At 32.3% G+C, this 21,662-nt stretch overlaps 1 protein-coding gene across 1 annotated transcript in view; it reads left to right on the top strand.

Annotated features, from left to right (window-relative positions):
* The first annotated feature begins 10,484 nt into the window (after positions 1 to 10,484).
* LOC124539358 overlaps positions 10,485 to 21,662 on the top strand; it is an 80,092-nt gene continuing 68,914 nt past the window's right edge. The window contains exon 1 of the mRNA XM_047116729.1: positions 10,485 to 10,575. Within this exon, the coding sequence (XP_046972685.1) occupies positions 10,506 to 10,575 (70 nt within the window). The 5' untranslated portion in view covers positions 10,485 to 10,505. The remainder of the gene's footprint in view (positions 10,576 to 21,662) is intronic.

Below are 21,662 nucleotides of genomic sequence, written 5' to 3' on the forward strand. Positions count from 1 at the left end.
GGCTTATATCACGAATCGTTTTCGGAAGTCCATTACAAAGTGAATTTCGATATCTTTCGTTTCAAACTTTGAAATTTCGTTCCGAGCTCAAAATATTATATCAACAACTTTTTACTTTGTAAATTATGCGGATAATTAGTTACTGTTTGCAATTTTGTTTATTAATTTTTCTTCTTCTTTCAAACTAAGTTAAGTGATTTGGAATATTTTTTAAGATGAATTAGAAACATGAAAAGTTTATTATTCAAATAAGGCTATATTTATAAATATAGCTATAGCCTTGTGAAATATCTGGAATGCGTTAAAGTTAAAATGCGTACAGTTTTCTGCTCGCTACATGTATGTGTGTGTCATGAATATTTATGAGCGTTATACTGGTAGGGTTTATTTTGAAATTGTTCTTAATAGATGGAGTCTATACTTTGACGGAAAAATTCAAAAATAACTTAATTAATAAATTCCTTTTCAATGGAAAATAACAAACAAAAAATACACATTATTGTTACACCTTCCATTTAAAAAGATTCATAAGTTTATATGTCAGACTAGTTATCGTCCGAGGCTTCGCTTGCGTTTTCAGTGTTGGTTATTATGAGTTAGGCAAAAAAGTAACCTATGTCCTTTCTTGAAGTTTAAGTTTGCTTCATACTGAATCATAAAATTCGGTTCAGCGGTTTGGTCGTGAAAGGGGACAGACAGACAAAAAGAGCTGAGATCGCCCAGTACGAGCTGAGAAGGTTCAGTGGTTAGACGGCGAACCCCCAGGCATGCACCACTTTATATATATGTGCTTAATTTGTTTTTATAATTCATCTCGTGCTCGGCGGTGAAGGAAAACATCGTGAGGAAATCTGCATGTGTCTAATTTCATCGAAATTTTGTCACATGTGCATTCCACTGACCCGCATTGGAACAGAGTGGTGGAATATGTTCCAAACCCTCTCCTTAATGGTAGAGGAGGCCTTATCTCAGCAGTGGGAAATGTACAAGCTGTTACTTAACTTTACTTTAGACATATAGATTTACTTTCCCATTCATAATATTAATATAGATTTTGAGTATGTTTTGAAAATTGAGTCTTGAGTGAATGCAATTAAAGTATAGCATATTTTAATTTTTAAATTTGCTCTCGGAAAATTATACCGTGTCAGTTAATAATCACAATTTTAACAAACTGCAATTTTTATAATAAAAATCTTACTATAATTAAGAAAATAATTGCGTCAAACGTACAAATACTCTGAGTGCACATAAAATTCTAAATCAGATTAAAATTATAAGAGAAAAATTCGAAATATGTACACGAAATCCGTAAATCCACTTTAAAATAACTACAAAATAAAGTATCGCTTTGTAAAATGAGTTTAAATAAAGTCGAATATAACGTTACTTGACGTTGAAAAGCAAATAAACATACAAAATTATGTCAACAATTTTGCGCATTTTGTAATATAACTGGAAGAAAATTTCAATTTTATTATGATCGTAGTTTATCGTCGCAGTTAGGACGATTTTATATTCGGAATTTAGATTTGGCTTCGGTTAATACGCGAGCTCTCGTCCGTATAAAAATCACTATTAACATTATTCATCAATTTTCTATTTATAGATGTTTTATATAACTTACAAAAACTTACAGAAAAGTATTAAAGAATATGTAATGAAAAAAATATAATTAAAGTAAAATTAACAGCCTGTAAAGCCCACAGCTGGGCAAGCTTATCCCATTGCTCCAAATCGGATCGGTTACTTGAGAGATACCTGCAGTTTTGTTACCGATGTTTCTATTACAATTTACAGCCGAACATGAGATCTTCTGTAAAAACATCTTTCAAACACAAAATTCAGTAGTACTTGTCTCAGATTGAACACAATTTAGAAATATAAGTAATTTTCATTTTAAAAAAATATAAGCAAAACGCTATTGAAAAAAAGCTCAGGACTTCATACAAAAAAATATTATTTAGATTACAGCGCACACGTTAATTAGTACACTCGGCATTATCGAAACCATTTCCCGTCAGATGACTTTCAATAAAAAATTGGATACATTTCCTTTGTAGTTAGATGTGACCTTGACCTTGATCATATGGTGGACGAGCATATGGGCCACCCTTTAAACCGGGACACAGCAATACCAAGTACTGTTGTTTGGCGGTAGAATATCTGATGAGTGGTTGGTACCTACCCAGACAGGCGTGCACAAAGCCCATCATCAAATAAAATAAAAAAAGGTTACCACGCCTTTTTCGCCAACAATACGACTGCACCACGAATCAAAAACAACCAAAATCCAATCGTACAAACGTTTTACACATCAACATTGACGACCTCTGTTTTCATGGGTACGCGACTCCGAGTTTGTGTGTCTGAATCGATGTAGATTATCATTAGTTTTCTATGTTATTTTGTTTATTATGTTGGGATCTGGGTATTTGTGATACCAGCGTTACTTTGATTTTCCATAACACAAGTGCTCCAACTACTTACATTGGGATCAGAGTAATGTATGTAATGTGCTCCAATAAAATTAACAAAACTACTTATCCCAATAATAAAGAGTAACAAGCACCAGTGAACGTAATATTAAAATCGCGTTTCATTTTATGTTAAATTTTCGTATTTACTAAAAAGGGAGTGAACTGTTTCAGAGTATTATTGCGTTATATGATCTCGAAATACCGAAAATCTCCCAGGGGCGGAATTTACAGTGCTATAAATTTTATAAGTGCACTATGTACGGCGGTGATATTTATTATTGGGGCTTGCTGATACGCTAAGAGCGCATTTATCCGCTAAACCTGTGAACGATCTTCGATCGAGTAGTTTGTTTATTTTACTACGTGAATAACGATCTGTAAAATTTGTAAAATATTTTCGAAGCGTTTTAATGTTTCGGACTTGTGAGCCATAAGTTTATATATAAGTAAGTCTAGTGTTAACTAGATGTAATATGTGAAGGATTAGAACATATACATAGAAATGTATATAAATGTATTGTAAGAAGTATTGTATGTGATTACAACCATTCAAAAACAATGGCTTTGTAAGAAATATTAGCAATTCCTTACATCACCAATGCACCAACATTCAGCAATAAGATGTTATAACTGTGCCTGTAGATAAACTGGCTCAGTCACTCTTTAAACCGGAAGACAATAATACTGTATGTACTGCTTTTTAGCGGTAGAATATCCGATGAATCATACCTACCCAGGCGGGATTGCACAAAGCCCTTTTGGCGCAGTCCAACAATAGACAGCCCACGAAGTAAACTGTCTAAGATTTCTTAATAAAAAATCAATCAAGAATTGTTCAAAGTTTCAAAATGAACCCCCTCCTCTTTGATAATGTACTTATCATCATTAAAACATTGTAATTACTTTTACAGTACAACACGATAAAATATAATTCGTTCCAATTCACGTATACTCCGAAAGAGAGAGATTAATTTGACAATTTCGTGTCTCCTTGATGTCCAATTCTGATGCTTAGAATGTGTTGAGATTGCTAAAAGCTTGTCCTTAATGAAAGATTCTTTATCGAACTGATGAAGCGATTTCGTTTGAACGTTAGACGCGACCTTGTTTTTAGTTTTCTGATATTTTTAATTGTTTTCAGGTCTTTTTATGTTGTAGTATGTATTGAGCATTAAACTAGAGTAACTACTGAGTTTCGTGCCGGTTCTTTTCGGTACAATTTACCAAATCGGTGGTATCTTCACTTAAAATAGTTGTTAAATGAAGATTTAAAAAATGCTTGTAAAAGCCTATATGAATAAAGTATATTTTGATTTTTTTTATAAAGAATTTTCTTAGAGTTAAGCTCATAACTTTTCCTTTTTCTTTGTCAAGATTGATTCAAAAGACAGAGTTACTTTCGCATTTATAATATTAGTATATATTTAGGGACAGTGGCGGATTTACAAATTTGCTGCTAGTAGGCTAGTGGGCTATTCCATTTTTGCCGCCCCTTCCTAATTTTGAAATTCAATATGGTAGTTTAGCTCACAATCATGTTGATTCTGAAATTGCAACTTTATGATTTGTGTTCTATCATCCTCATTACATCGGCTTTTTCCCGTTATTAGTATGATTATGAACAAGGTGGTATATTTCTGTTAGTTATTAGATTATTTTTCCAGCCCGCTATATAATGACGAGTATTCGGATTACACCTGATGTGTATACATATAATTATAATTTTTTTTTATATCTGTAAGACAATAACAAATTTGGGCTAAATTTGCCGTCCCTCCAAACCTTAGGCTTTAGCCTACTTAGCCTATTGGTAAATCCGCCACTGTTTAGTGATATGAGGACAAGGCTCTGTTGTAATTAATTTCTCGTTCAGTTATTTTAAAACTAATGTAACCCACATAAATTAAATAATGTAATCTTCTTCTTAAAATTTCCTTTATTGGTTATTTTTTACTATTAAAAAACCTACTGTCCACTTAATTAATGTGTATATGGCAGCTTATGATTACTAGATGGCGTTGTGTCAAACTGTAGACATTTCTCCATCGCGATGGCAAGATCAGTAAACTGTTTTTTTTTGTTTAGAATGCTATGATTTATTTTTAAATAAACATGGTCATCACTCGCACTTATTACTTTTATAGTAAAACAATATTCTCGAGCAGCATCCTTAAGATCGATTGATAAGTGTTTACTTACTTTACGTGAGGCGAACTCTCTGTTTCATCATTCTGTTTTCTTAAGCTGAATATGAAACTAAACTAGACTCACTATCAACCAAAATCTGCACGGCTTTTGAATAAATACGTTTTATGTGTTCATTTAAAGAATTGACGATGGACGAAGCAACTTCATACAACTTCTTCCACTTAAGAGAAGAAGAAAACTTGAAGAAATTACTTCAAAGGTTTTTATATGATTGATCTATAATCTGTGCAATAAACCGTAAAGAAAACTATTCCAATTGACCTTGTGCTTCCTGTGTTTAGAACGCTTAATACCAATTCTCCTTTATAAAGTAAGGTATCGCCATTAGACAACTGTAGTAATCTTATGTTGCCAAAGTTCAACATACGAAGCTGGAATGCTCGAGACCACATGTGATATAACGGCAGATTTTTTTTTTAATTGAATCCTTTGTTTTTTGACACAGCTGTATAGAACAATAGTGACGTGAAAAATAGGAAACGCGAAACAAAACCGGTTTTAAAACAATTTTGCGGTTTAAATGTTCAGGTTGAAGAATCAAATTGTTTATTTTGTTAAAAATTTTTTAGTCGTATGGCCGTTTTGGTGGCAATTTTCAATCACTCAACGTCTCGTGATAATAAATCTAGCAAAAACATTTGTAAGAAGAATTGAATTTTCGTATTTGTTTGTTAACGATTGGTTCTCGGTTCTCATCTAGAAAGGGAACCATTAAGCCAGTGACGATGTGATACAATTGTATTTGAAATCACCACATAGTATAAAACAGATTCGCATTATCTGTCCCTATAAACCTATGTATGCTTAAATCTTTAAAACTACACAACCTATTCTGGTGGTTTTTTTATAATAAATAGGTACAGTGATTCAAAAAGAAGGTTTTTGTATATAATACATGGAAAATATATAGCAAAGAAACACCGATAATTTTAGAAGTTTCAAATGTGATGTCGTAAATAAACAAATTCTGTAGTATATTAAGTATCAATATCCCGCGCGAAACCGGGACGGAATCTAGCTTGTTCTAAATAAAGAATATTCAAAATTTCAAATACAATCGTTTTACTTGTAACACTAATTTATAATCCTGCAATTTTAATTGTCATAACCTCTATTGTTTCTTATTTGTTACTATGGCAATATAGTGCAATATGGCAATATAGTGTTCATTAAAACTTATAGGATCTAATACGATAATAGTACGACATAACTTATATGTAGCATCGGCAAATTTAATAAAACCGATTACTATTACCGATTACTCCAAACCTTAGGCTGTAGCCTACTTAGCCTATTGGTAAATCCGCCACTGTTTAGTGATATGAGGACAAGGCTCTGTTGTAATTAATTTCTCGTTCAGTTATTTTAAAACTAATGTAACCCACATCCATTAAATAATGTATTATTTTCTTAAGATTTTCTTCATTTGTTATCTTTTAATATCAAAAACCTACTGTATACTTAATTAATGTGTATATAAGCTTATGATTACTAGATGGCGTTGTGTCAAACTGTAGACATTTCTCCATCGCGATGGCAAAATCCGCGAACTGTTTTTTGTGTTTTTTTTTTTTAAAATAAACGTGGTCATCACTCGCACTTATTAGCTTTATAGTAAAACAATGTTATCTCGTGAAGCATCCTTAAGATCGATTGATAAGTGTGAGACGAACTCATGTTTCATCATTTTGTTTTCTTAAGCTGAATATGTTTAGCTGGGATGAAACTAAACTAGACTCACTAACAACCAAAATCTGCACTGATTTTGAAAAAAAAACACGTTTTATGTGTTCATTTAAAGAATTGACGATCGACGAAGCAACTTCATACAAATTCTTCCACCGATTTTTACATACCACTGTCAATGTGATCCTTTTGTATGAAAACTTGAAGAAATTACTTCAAAACTTTTAATATGATTGATCTGTAATCTGTGCAAAAAACCGTAAATATTATTATTCAAATTTGACTTGGGCTTCCTATGTTTAGAACGCTTAATAGCAACTCTCCTTTATAAAGTAAGGTATAGACATTAAAGATTAGACAACTGTAGTAATCTTGTGTTGCAAAAGTCCAACATACGAAGCTGGAATGCTCGAGACCACATGTGATATAAATAATAACTTTTTTTTGAATTGAATCCTTTGTTTTTTGACACAGCTGTATAGAACAATAGTGACGTGAAAAATAGGAAACGCGAAACAAAACCGGTTTTAAAACAATTTTGCGGTTTAAATGTTCAGGTTGAAGAATCAAATTGTTTATTTTGTTAAAAATTTTTTAGTCGTATGGCCGTTTTGGTGGCAATTTTCAATCACTCAACGTCTCGTGATAATAAATCTAGCAAAAACATTTGTAAGAAGAATTGAATTTTCGTATTTGTTTGTTAACGATTGGCTCTCGGTTCTCATCTAGAAAGGGAACCATTAAGCCCGTGACGATGTGATACAATTGTATTTAAAATCACCACATAGTATAAAACAAATTCGCATTAGCTGTCCTATAAAATGCGGTTGATTAGGTATGATTTTGGTACGGTTTTTTAAAATAGATACAGTAATTCAAAATGAAGGTTTTTGTGTATAAAACATGGAAAATATAGTAAAAGAACACTGATAATTTTCGAAGTTTCAAATGTGATGTCGTAAATAAACAAATTCTGTAGTATATTTAGTATCAATATTACACCCGTGCGAAGCCGGGGCGGATTCTAGCAAGTTTTAAATAAAGAATATTTAAAATTTCAAATACAATCGCCTTACTTGTAACACTAATTTATAATCCTGCAATTTTAATTGTCATAACCTCTATTGTTTCTTATTTGTTACTATAGCAATATAGTGCAATATGGCAATATAAGGCAATGTAGTGTTCATTAAAACTTATAGGATCTAATACGATAATAGTACGACATAACTTATATGTAGCATCGGCAAATTTAATAAAACCGATTACTGGCGATTTATACAACCAAAAGAAATAGCTCCCTATCACGCCATTCGACGCTATTCGTCGCTATAGATTCTCGCGTCAGTTCAACCCGAGAAAGTGCACGTAAATTGACGAATATATTATGTCATATGATATTACAAGTTACTACGTTTGTGTAAATATATTCACATAAGAAAAAAAATATTGATAATTTGGGATGGCGTACTTAATTCGGATGTAATCGGTTTTACGAATTTTTCCGATGCTACATCTAACTTAGATAGATAGATAAGGTGTCGTACTATACAATCTACTTACTTCTAACAATAATTTATGATTCTTCAATCTCAAGAACTTATAGTATCTAATAAATAAATAAAATAAAAACATTAACATAAAAGCATACAAGATTAAATACGTGATAAAAAATCCGGAATCAAGTATCCGTAAATTTTCACGCAGAATAAATTTCATAAAAAATTATAACAGTAATTTATTAAAAAATAATGGTGTCAGAATTTATTGCCAGTTTTTATCGTTAAATCTGGCTGCAACCGGTTTCGTAGGTGTTAATTTTGCCTTATATCAATTTCCTTATACATATACTGACTTTAGGCGTTGATTACGTTTCGAGTCCTTGGTTCAAAGATATCTGAAGCCTTAACTCTGAAATTAATTGTCACGTTACATATAATATATTCGAATTTTAAAATTAAAAAAAGTTCAAATAGATCTAAAAAGGACTCTGCTGTTTTTCGATGTCACTAATTAAATTATGTCGTCTATTAAATTATATCATGGTATTATTTATAAATCACTCAGTCCTCGTTTGAAATGATTTACGTAGTCTTTTATTTCGAAATTGTCCATCATCAATTATATTATGATTTAAAATCAAATTTGTAGATTCATTTAATATTAAATATCATAACAACAATAATATATAACAGTATTATATGACTGCTATTGGTCTTCCCTTAAAATAATATTCAAATGATATTGAAACTTGAGCCAAATTTACATTTGTGTGTCAAATAACCAACGGCAATTTCCAATGCAAATTTTAGAAGTTTTATTAGTCAGTGCTTCCGTAAATAGGTTTATCTTTTATATAATTTGATAGAGATTTGTAGCATTAAATTTTTGGGCAATTTACGACAATTATTGGTGGTAGGGTTTTGTGCAAGCCCGCCTGGGTAGGTACCACCCACTCATCAGATATTCTACCACTTTTTTCCGGTTTGAAGGGTGAGTGAGCCAGTGTAACTACAGGCACAAGGGTCATAGAATCTTAGTTCCCAAGGTTGGTGGCGCATTGACGATGTAGGGAATAGTTCATATTTCTTACAGTGTCATTGTCTAAGGGTGATGGTGACGACTTACAGGTGGCCCATATGCTCGTCCGCCAACCTATAACCATACCATAAAAAAATATTTTATTTGGTTTACTGAGCTTTGACATCATTAATATTCCATATAGCAGTTTCTTTAATGTATTGAAGACTAAAAACCAACATTTCCGTTGAAAACCGGTACAAACTTAATTGTATCTGAAATCGAGTCTTTACGAAGCAAAGCCTCGGTTCACAGTCAGTTAGTTAGTCCTAGTCCAATTCAACCACAAAAAGACAAAGGCGTCACTAAAAATCACCATTTGTCATATCTCATTTTTTGAACACATTCTCCAAGCTGCCAATGCTAGTATCAGAATACTGAAAGTTGATGTTTGACTCATTCAGTTCCGCAGTCAATTTGAAGCGACATGTTTGAGTATTTGTTTTGTAGAAATATTGGATCTTCTACTGCATTCACGTCACGGGAAATAGTTTGGTTTCCATGTTTTTACAACTTTATTCACAAACAGTATTATGTCTATTAGTGGGATAAGTTGTATTTTAATAAATTTTGTTACACGGATTTGTTTCCTATTTTCATATTGAACCACTTTAAAATTTGGAATAAAAACAACTACTTTTACCTTTTATAATCATATATTTATTTTTAATAATTAAATAACAATTTTGTTATGTTAAAAACATTTTCTCTGAAAGTTAAACTACTAAAAACTCTATCGGAAGTGCAACACTCCATCATGTTGCTTTCAACTTCAGTTAAAAAGTTTAAAAACTTGTAGAAAATAATAACCGACCGTCGAATCATAACGGTGTTCCGCAAGGTACAATATTTGAGCTGTTTTTATTTTTCATTCATATAAATGGCAGTTTATTTTGAAGTTATATTATATGCCAAGATTATATAAAAATGTGCACATACTAAATTATTAAAAACTTTTTAATAACTAAACACAATTATGACAAGGTTTGATTGGAAAATCATTTATATTTGTATTTTTTTATAATAATATTTTTCATTAATCTCGTGCGTTGCTTCGAACGGTGATGTATAATCTAGATACTTATTCGATATAGAACTACATAAAACTACTTTCTAACAACAACAACAACAACAACAACAAAAGCCTGTAAATTCCCACTGCTGGGCTAAAGGCCTCCTCTCCCTTTGAGGAGAAGGTTTGGAACATATTCCACCACGCTGTTCCAATGCGGTTTGGTGGAATACACATGTGGCAGAATTTCTATGAAATTTGTCACATGCAGGTTTCCTCACGATGTTTTCCTTCACCGCTGAGCACGAGATGAATTATAATGACAAATTAAGCACATGAATCAGCGGTGCTTGCCTGGGTTTGAACCCGCAATCATCGGTTAAGATGCACGCGTTCTAACCACTGGGCTATCTCGACTCGTACTTTGTAACATTCTCAAAAAAATAATTGGAAATATTTTAAGGTACTTCCTCTCTGTTATTTAATATAATATGTATACAATTTTCAAATTTCTTTCAGGTATTGAACCCACGACAGCGATGTCGGAGGGGCAACGGTGTTTGGGGATTGTTGTGCTTCTCATCCACACCGTTATTGGTACTGGCGAAGGTAGGTTTATATACATATAGTTATTATTAATTTATTTAGTTAATATGACACAAAACACAGGTAAGAATATTTGAAGAGTCAAGAGCTATGTGATAAACCTGACCATGTGTACATATAAAATTTACAAAGTACTATTAAAAAATAATTAAGCATCTGATATAAACTAATGAGAATATAAAATTGAAAGAATTAGAAATAGTTTAGAAAGTATTACTAAAATATTAAATTATTGGTACAATTAAGTAATACATTTTCGAATCTTTTTACCAAATGCTTTTATATTACTGATGAAAAAATCAAAGCAAATAAAATAAAAATAAATCTCATTGAAATTCAATTTAATATGAGCGAATAAAAATATATTTTGACACTTCAAATTATATTACTAACTTATATTTTCTTTGCTGATAATGTCATAGCTGAAAGGAATTAATTATTTACTTTATGGGATCAACAAATCTAATTTTAATGTTAACAAACATAAATATATTAAGATATTATGTTGAAGATGTCACTTTTAAAATCCAATTATTATTGTGGCGTATACATCGGTATTCATGGGTCCGCCACTCCGAGGTGTCTGGTTCGATTCTCGGTCGAGTCGATGTAGAAAATTATATCTCAAATTTATTAATCATATTTATATCTCCAGCAAAAATTATTTCAATAAATACAATTCTTAGTAGTAATCACTACATAGAATAAAACAAAGTTGCTTTCTCTGTCCTTATATCCCTATGTATGCTTATAGGATTTTGATGCGTTTTTTTTAGTACAGACAGTAAACTATCTGTACTAAAAAAAACGTAAAGAAACACTGATAATTTTAGAAGTATCTACTGTGAAGTCTTTGCACCCGTGAGAAGCCGGGGCATGTCGCTAGTTTAAGATATTTTTCTTCAATGCGAATTAAAAAATAAAAAAACTGCGCAAAATCCTAAGATGTATACACCGCATTGCTGCAGTTTCCGCTCCAGATCCTCTCATTAGCAATCTTGGCTTACTAGCACGTTGATAGGCTTAATAGCTTCAGGCGTAATTTTGTCGAAGTAAAAATTCTATAATAAAATAAAAAATAAAGAGTAGCGACTTTTTCAGTCATTTATGTTCGTCGAATGGTCTGAAATCGTCTGCTGTTAATGTTTAGTTATTTAAACGTTATTATCTTCTAAAATTTTACATAATATTAAAAAAAAGTCGATATTCCAAAAATAGAAATTATAAATAAATATATTAGCTTTTTAGGTATCATTATTCATGTATCTCACTTACATATAATAAATAAAATTGTACATATAATAAAATTGCAGTGTCTATTTGTTTGTATACACGATACATATACCAAAAATATATTTTTTTACAATTTTTGTCTGTCTATCTATGTGGTTGTTCCGGCTAATATCTGGAACGACTGGACTGATTTTGACGGGACTATCATTGGCAGATAACTGATATAATAAGGAGTAACTTTAGTAGGATACAATAATATTTATTTTGTTAAATTCTCATATAAGGTCGCGGCTATAGCTAGTTTTTTATATATATTTAGTGCTGAATGAAGTGTCAAAGATATCTTACATTTTTCCTTTCAAAGTTTTTTTGTGAATTATTATAATCGTGTCTCTTTATACATTCAAAAACTCATTCATATAATTTCAATAAATAAGTCTATCATAAACTCATTGCCTTTAACGTTTATTAATAGCTATATTTTACTGTTATCAGTATTAGATTGCTTGTCATTTAAACCTATATTATATACTTTATCTGTTTTTATTGCTGCTGGAGTCAAACGGGATAGCTCATCGGCTCCACATAATCGCGTCTATAAATTCTGATTACTCTCACGGGTTCGGGGGTTATTTGACACATTAGATTGAACTAACAATGTTACATTGTAGAGAGCTTGTATCTAAAATGGAACTCTATAATGGAACTGTAATTTGAATCCAATATAGTATTACGTACAAACAACATCGTCAAAGAAGGTAATTTATAATGAACTAGTTGTTACCCGCGGTTTCGCTCGCATTTTAGAGGTTTATTTGTTATGTGTCAGGCAAAAAAAGTAGCGTATGTCCCTTCTTGGAGTTTAAGTTTGCTACATATCAAATTTAATTAAATTTCGTTCAACAGTTTGGTAGTGAAAGAGCGACAGACAGATATACAGAACACGCAGAGTTACTTTTCATCATCGTCATCATCATCATCAACAGCCTATTTTTGTCCACTGTTGGACATAGGCCTCTCCCAGTGCACGCCACTGTGGTCTTTCTCCGGCTACTCGTATCCAGCTCCTGCCTGCCGCCTTGCGTATATCGTCACTCCACCGTGCCTGAGGCGGTCCCACACTACGTTTGCCGAGACGCGGTCTCCACTCTAGAACACGTTTTCCCCAACGGTTGTCGGTTCTACGACAAATATGACCAGCCCACTGCCACTTTTAAATTTATAATATTATATATTACTACTAGTTGCCCGTGGCTTTGCTCACGTATTTATGTGTTAGTTGTCATGTGTCAAGCAATAAAGTACCGTATGTCCTATCTTGGAGTTCGAATTTGCTTCGTATCAAATTTCATCAAATTCGGTTCAGGGGTTTGGTAGTGAAAGAGCGACAGTCAGGCAGGCAGTGTTACTTTCACATTTATAATCTCATATATTATTAATTTATTGTTTTAGAATGAGGCATTGTGTGAAATATCACGTATACATAATACGGAAATTCAAACACGAACAAGTGGTGTCTGATATATCAGAAACAAGAGAGACATTCCCAGTATTTCTACTTTACAAGATGTGTAAATTTGAACACGTACACGATGTACGTGTGTTTTCAAAATATTATATGAATTTCTCAATAATAAATAAATGATATAAAAGTTGTTTTCCTTTAAATTTTTTAGTTACAATATTTCTGAATGGAATATATTTAATTTTAAAGGTGAAAAATTAATGTTACCACATCAATATTAAACCCAAGTAGACGAATTAAGAGCTGAAATGGCCCAGGGGTTAGAACGCGTTTATCTTAACCAATGATTGTGGGTTCAAGCCCAGGCAAGCACCACTATTTACATGTACTTAATTTTGGTTATAATTCATCTCATGCTCGGCGGTAAAGAAAAACATCGTGAGGAAACCTGCATGTGTCTAATTTCATTGTCCTTCTCCTTAATGGGAGAGGAGGCCTTAGCCCAGCATTGGAAAATTTACAGACAGTTACTGTTAGGCGAATTAAAGTTATAAGTCTTTTAATATTACTATTTTATCATAAAGACAAGATGAATTCGGAACATCAAAGAACTTGATATAAATCACTCCAAGAAAACAGCAAGTTGGTACAGAAAAGTCAATAAAATGTTTAATAAAAAACCGTTTATTGAATACCAAGTTGACTTTAAGAATGCAATAACTACACCAATAAATTTAATACGTTCTTAAGGCACGCTCGAGAAAATACCAAGATTTTCATTTGTATACTAACTTGTTTCATTTAGTATAATGTCTACGTATATAATTGTATAATAGTAACAGCCTAGCCTAGTTAACTTGGTGGTAGGGCTTTGTGCAAGCCCGCCTGGGTAGGTACCACCCACTCATCAGATATTCTACCGCTAAACAACAGTACTCAGTATTGTTGTGTTCCGATTTGAAGGGTGAGTGAGCCAGTGTAACTACAGGCACAAGGGACATAGCATCTTAGTTCCCAAGGTTGGTGGCGCATTGATGATGTAAGGAATAGTTAATATTTATTACAGCTTCATTGTCTATGGGTGATGGTAACCACTTACCATCTCAAGCCAACTCCGCCAAGTTATTTCATGAAAAAGCCTGGAAATCCTAGGCTTTGGCTTCCCATTGCTGGGTTTATGCCTCCTCTTTCCCTTTGAGAAAAATGTTAGGAGTAATTACCACCAAATTGCTTCAATGTGGATTGATGGATTTACATGTGATAGAATTTCGTTGAAATTAGACGTACGTAGGTTTCCTTATGATATTTTCCGTCATCGCCCGAGAGCAGTTATAAACACACATTAAGCACATCGGAGTTCAGTGGTGCATGGCTTGGGTTGGAACCCACAATCATCGGTTAATCGCCTTCTCGGTTCGTATGGATGCGTATATATGAAATTGGAATTATTTTCTTTCCGATAGATTGAGAGGCAGTTATATTTATAATCATAGGGATTGACATTGTATGGAATACTAACGATTACTTACCAATGGTAACTCAAATGTTCTATTTCTTGCAACGATAGTCCCCTGACTCACCCTTAACAAAAGTACAACAATACTACAGCTACACTTTGACGAAAAAAGAGACGCGCTGAGCTTACTTCGTCGGTTCTTCTCAGGTCTGGGCATTTCCTTTTCCGAAACGGTGGTAGTGTTTATTTGACAATCAATAAGTGCTTACATATTGAATAAAGGAATTTTAGTTTGGGTTTGAGTAAATTATGTAATAATTGTTTTTTTTTTTTTATTTACTTAATTTACAACATCCACAGGCTCACAGATGTCCGTGCCTTTTTTACATTTTACATTAAACATTTTGGCTTTTTATATTTTATATTTTTTACTGAACATCAGCAGAGCTTTTTGGGAGACGTGGCCCACACTGACATTTTTTTTAAATAATATATACATAATCTATAATAAAAATATGTAGCAGTATATGCGAAATTCTTATTACAGTAACAATTGATTGGTACCAGTGTTAATAGAACCCTCCTACCAAGTAAATAGTTGAATACAAATCTATACACAAAGACACATGACGATTGTATTGACTATTTCCAACACACATCTTGGAATTGTCTCGCTAAATTTACCGATGCGTGAACGGTGACGTGTAGACACGCCTCACTAAGTACTCCTCACTCACTTGATATAAATCTCGTTAATGCCACTTTAACGACATTTATACGACTACGCAGTGTATATAAATATAATATCGTTGAAAGCGGGTTTGGAAGTAATTTACCTTCATCGATTCTTGTCCGCAAATTGTTACTCGAAGGGAAGGAGAATATGTATTTTGATTATAGCTCATCAATACATAGTATAAAACAAAGTGTATGTTTAGATCTTTTAAATTACACAACAGATTTTGACGCGTTTTTTTTTTTAATTAGAGATATTGGTTGAAGAGGATAGTTTATATGGTTAATACAATATAAAAGACACTAATCATTTTACAGGTTTCTAAAGTGATGACTACGCGATAGATCAAAATAATTGATACGCGATGGTATATGTCTATTCCATAGAGATAACACACAATGACCATTTTTTATCTTCAAATTTTTTACGAGAAATAATGGTTTATTTTGATGCGATTGTAAGCAATGCAGCATTTATACTTATCAGATTAAGTGATATAATCACTTTAAATATATTGGGCATTTAAAAGGGATCATTATAGCCTTTTATAACATTTTATTTAAATAAATAGTTTCGAAGATATAACTGTTTTAAAATGGAGGAATATGGCGGTTTGTATTTTCCAATGACTGAAAAGTGAACGTTGTAAGACATTTCTTAGTATTTTTGGTATCAGCATTGCAACCGTACGAAGCTGGGGCGCTAGTAAAATATAATTTTTGATACTGTTACAATTTTATACATTGAGAGAAACGAATCTAAATCAAATGAAAATTAAGCCTGTACATCACTAAATTTTTATTTGAGTTTATTACTCATATCATTAGCTTTAATGATTCTATACATTATTGTCTATTTATATCTAAAGGTATAGCTACTATTATTGACATAGATATAAAAGTTTTCCTAGATAAATTAGTTTGTCAGAACCGTTGTCAATTTGATATATATAGGTTGCGAATATCATGAGTCATTCACTTTTCAAAATCAATTTAGGGTGTGAGCTTCTAAGAATCTAAGAACGAATTTATCAGAATCAGCTGAAGCATTAAGGACACTAGTTAACCTTTAAGTACCGACGTGCATTTTTTGTAACGTTAGTACCGACGTGAGGCCTGAGAGGCCGCGTATATATTATCAGTTTTTTATAACAAAAGTATGAGTTGAATATTTTTTCTTAGGTTATGTTGAACACTAAAGGGTCTTACGAAAAAATAAGCATAGAAATAAATTCTACTTTATGAAACATGTAATTATAACACAATAATATTATTTAGCTTCAATTTCGGGAAAAATTTAGACCATTTGATATAAAAAATCAAAACACAAAAAATACTCCTTTCAGAATAGCAAAAAATAGTATTTCTAACTTATGACTAATATGCCTCTTAGATAAAAAATAATATATTGACATAAACCTTCTGAATAAAAAAACATCCATAGTCCAACTACTCCTTAAATTTTAAGCCCTGCCAGGTCACCCTTGTTTAGCGCACTACAAACAAACGTATTTATTACACGAATAGTATGCATAGATCGATTTCCTTTTGAATTTAGGTTGGTGTGAAAGAAAATATGAAGCTGAGGAGACACAATTCTTGACTTCCACAGCTTCAAGCACTCTTGCCAAACTCATTCTACGTTCACGTGCAACTTTAGGCTACAAAATCTTTGCTTTATATGCTCTAATACTAACTGTTGACTTTTTTTACAAATGTATCTCTATCACAATGTTTTCCCATATTACTATTATTTAAAAGATAAGAATTGACGCAACTAATATCTAAAATTCGGTGAAAATTGACATAGGCCACCGTCTTGCTCGGCGATTGCATGTGTATACTGTATCAAATTATTTATCTATACCGCCTTTCATAGAATTATAAAAACTTATAATTTCTGGCTTTACTGTTTGTTTTGTCGTTACGAAACATTAATTAAGTTAAAATGACTGCTTTTCCCTTCTTCGGAAGATGAGACCAGATCGTTGAATGCTTTATAAAAACCAAATAAAGTTTATTCTTATGTTAGTAGGCAAAAACCCTGGGGGGTAATTTTTTTTTAAATTTAATTTGTTGCAAAACTATTTCATTAATAGACGGAAGTCCCTGGTGTATCTATAGTTCATAATATCATTAAAAATAACATATTATTTAGAAAATTTGTTAATAGAAAAACTTACGTTAGTACCGACGTGAGGCCTGTGAGGCCGCGTCGGAATTTCAAAAGGTGATTACTCACCAAATATGCCTGCTACAAAAATATTCCCTGTTCCAATATCAATGAAGGCGCTAACCAAGCAGCTACTGAAAAGCTGGATTCGATATTGTGCAGGGAAAGGGGTAAACTAGCAATCCGTTTACCTGTCGGGGCCTGTGAGACCGCACGTCGGTACTTAAAGGTTAATGTACAGTCAGAGTAAGAAAACATTCGTCAGTTTTCAAATTTATTTCTTTACCAAATCGTAAGCTCTTAGTACCTTTTTAAACTAAAGCACTAAACTAATAACTACAGATAAAATTAAACTTACATAGTACTCTTTGCAGTCGAACGCTCTGAAGAGAGATGGCTCCGTGGTTAGAACGCGTAATTCTTAACCGATGATTGCGAGTTCAAACCCAGGCAAGTACTACTATATATATGTGCTTAATTTGTGTTTATAATTCATCTCGTGCTCGGCGGTGAAGGAAAACATCTTGCGGAAACCTGCATGTGTCTAATTTCATCGAAATTCTACCACATGTGCATGTCACTAACCCGCATTGGAACAGCGTTTTGGAATATGTTCTAAACCCTCTGCTTAATGGAAGAGGAGGCCTTATCCCAGCATTGGGAAATTTACAGGCTTTACTTTTTTTAATTTAGTACTCTTTGCTAGACGTGACTAATATCATTCTCAATCGGTAAATCAGATTATCGCTCATACTGAGCACACGATAATAGGTCTTAAGGTGACGAACCTTTTCTTACCCAGACTGTACATATTATAAACATAACATCCGTGTATGAAATGGGTCAAAATTCAGTCAACATGTTTACTAAAACTTTTGTTTTCGCAAACGCCCGAGCAAGTGTAACAAAGGAGTTTATTATTTTGCTCGGATCTTTTTTATTCCTGTAATAAAACTGCACAATTTATAACGCGGCTAGTTTGTGGTGAAAATAAAATTTCATATTAAAAGTAGAATTTTAAATCTATCATTATAAGAGATTTTTACGGAGCTTATTTTTATTTATGATCGTTAATGGACATAGAATAATAATATGAATATTGGACAACATCACATACATTACTCTGATCCCAATGTATGTAAGTGTGTTATGGAATGGTGTTATATCAGAAGTAACGACGATACCACAAACACCAGACCCAAGACAACGTAAAAAAGTAACAACCTTTTTATAAATCGACTCGACCGGGAATCGAACCCGGGATCTCGGAGTGAAAACCGGTGAAAACTGGTGTACACTGTGTGTAACTGGTGGTGTAACTGGTGTGTAAAGTAAAAATATGTAAAGCAAAGGTTAAAAAACAATTATACTGTATGTCTGAAAAGGGTCTAAGCAAGCATGTGTTGTGGAATAGGTTCAATTATTAAAAAAAAAAAAGTTTTTCTAAACAAATAATTATTTACAAAATTTCACAGTCTTGATATTGTCCGTTAAGGAGTTTGATTTTATGAAACAAAAATGGGTACAGTGTCGTCATGGTTTTTATAAAAAGTACCGTTATCGAAACTGACTGAGCATATTATTCATTCCAATGGATACTTAGAAGCGGTTCTAATTCAGCTTGCAAAATTTGACCTTAGCGAGTAAACAAATATTGCGTACTCCACACGCAATATTTGTTTAAAAGTTTGTAAATATACTACGACGGATATTTAGGTAGAAATTTAATTAATTATCGACTTTGACAGTTTGTCAATACCGTCCATTGTGATTATACTACTACTGGTCGTTGTGACCATTTACAATTAGGTGCTCCATTTTCCTACAATCATTACAAAAAGGGTTGTAGACACTAATACCAATCTGCATTGTAGTAGTGTGAAATCAAAATCAAAATATACTTTATTCAAGGCCATTTTGAATCGCCATATAACAACTATATTAAGAGAAGCTACCACTGGTTCGGAAAGTAGATTCTACCGAGAAGAATCGACAAGAAATTCAGTAGTTACTCTTTTTTAACATGTAACAATATAGTCATTTTAGTTCAATATATGTACGTAATATATGTCCAGCTTGGAAATCAACAAGTACTAATTCCACGTAATTTTATCGTCTGTATAACCTTGTATTGAATTAGAAAAAAGCCTTAACCAGTCCATTCTAGTCCAGAATCTAGTAATGGGGGAATTACAAACTTTTATTTACTTTATATAACCTATATTTATTAAACGCCGACAGTACATGTTCCAACAATTTAGACAAACGACCTTTCAAACGCACCAATACACAAAATAGTGAAAGAGTCACATTGTGTAGCCCTTTAATTTCAACGTTTTGAAATAAGAGACAAAGTACTAATTGGTTCAGCAATGAAACGCCTATTCCAATTATTGTGATGGTAAAAAAAATTCACTTCAAAGGTCATTAGAAATTAAACAGAGAATAGTATGTACAGTCGGGATAAGAAAAGGTTTGTCACTTTAAGATCTATTTTCGTGTGTTCAGTATGAGCGATAATCTGCTTTACCGATCGAGAATGACATATTGCGACGCAATGATTTGATGTTTAGATTCAAAAGGTACTAAGAGTTTAAGACTCGATAAAGCAATGAATTTGAAAACTGACGTAGGTTTTCCTACTTTGACTGTACAACGTATTTTGTAATTAATCGAGCAACTAATGACAGCTGACAAAGGCTCAACATAGGTCTCGCAATAGGCTATATTCCAGTATTAAATTTTGGTGACGTCACAAAGATACTTAAGGCAGTGGATATTTAGACGTCTTTATACCACAGACGTCTAAATTTCAATTTAGGTTTCAGGGTTTTATGCAATCCCTCTCTGTGGTAGATAAACCTCAGCCATTTTTAACCAGCTTCAAAAAAAGGAGGTTATCAGTTCGACATTTATGTATGTAACATTGTTAGAATAATGTATGATTACCCATTTAGGATTAGAAGCACATATCACATGTGGCAAAATTTTGTTGAAATTATACACATGCAGGTTTCCTCACGATGTTTTCTTTCACCATCGAGCATGAGATGAATCATAAAAACAAATTAAACACTTGAAAATTCAGAAAGCTTGCCTGGGTTTGAATCCGTATACATGGGTTAAGATGCAAGCGCTCTAACCACTGGGCCATTTCCGCCGTCTTCACTAAATGCAGCCAGGAAGACATCAATATAATATTATATTACTATTGTATTTTTTATTTACCAAATTCAATTAAATCCAACGTCCATTTTATATTGGTTTTGATACTAAATCAATTCTCGAAAGTAATAAATTATCTTGTCCATTATCATTAAACTCTATGAATCTATACAATCAATCTTGATACTTTTTGCTTTTGTATACTGAAGTTCGTTACTTCGATTCGCATCAACGTGATTGGATTAGATATTATTTGTTTTATTTAGTCGTATAACAGTTGGCAGTTTGCCTGTGTTTAGCAAATAACTTCGTATAACCAATGCTAGTTTCAGACTATGGTTATATTATATTTATGTACCACACTCGATCAATTAATTTTACAATACCATGCTATCTAAATTATGATCTATTGAGAGGTTATTTAATTAAATTACTTGGTGATTGTTTGAAGATCTATGTAACACAATTGTGGTGTGTTATTCGAAGTCATTATCAAGATATTTTGTTATTTTTTCAATGAATTTATATCGAGACGAAATTATATACATTTGTATGACTTGTATTAAATTCTGCAACAAAAACTGGCGCTCTTAGAAAGTCCTACATTAATTGATCAACAATATTTCAGGTTATAGGATTTATATTAATACACCTAGCTCGGTCACTGATCAAAATATTACGAACTTTCAAAGAACATTATTCTTTCTTACTATTTTTAAATACAATAGGTATAAAAGTTTTAATAAAAGTAAGATTTAAAAGTAATACGAAATTTTATTTACAGAACTGAGTTGATTATTTTTTCAATTCATCCTATTAACACACACGAGTTTTTAAATGCAATATAAAATATTTAAACTCTT

Source organism: Vanessa cardui, chromosome 22 (genome assembly GCF_905220365.1).
Source record: "Vanessa cardui chromosome 22, ilVanCard2.1, whole genome shotgun sequence".
NCBI lineage: Eukaryota > Metazoa > Arthropoda > Insecta > Lepidoptera > Nymphalidae > Vanessa > Vanessa cardui.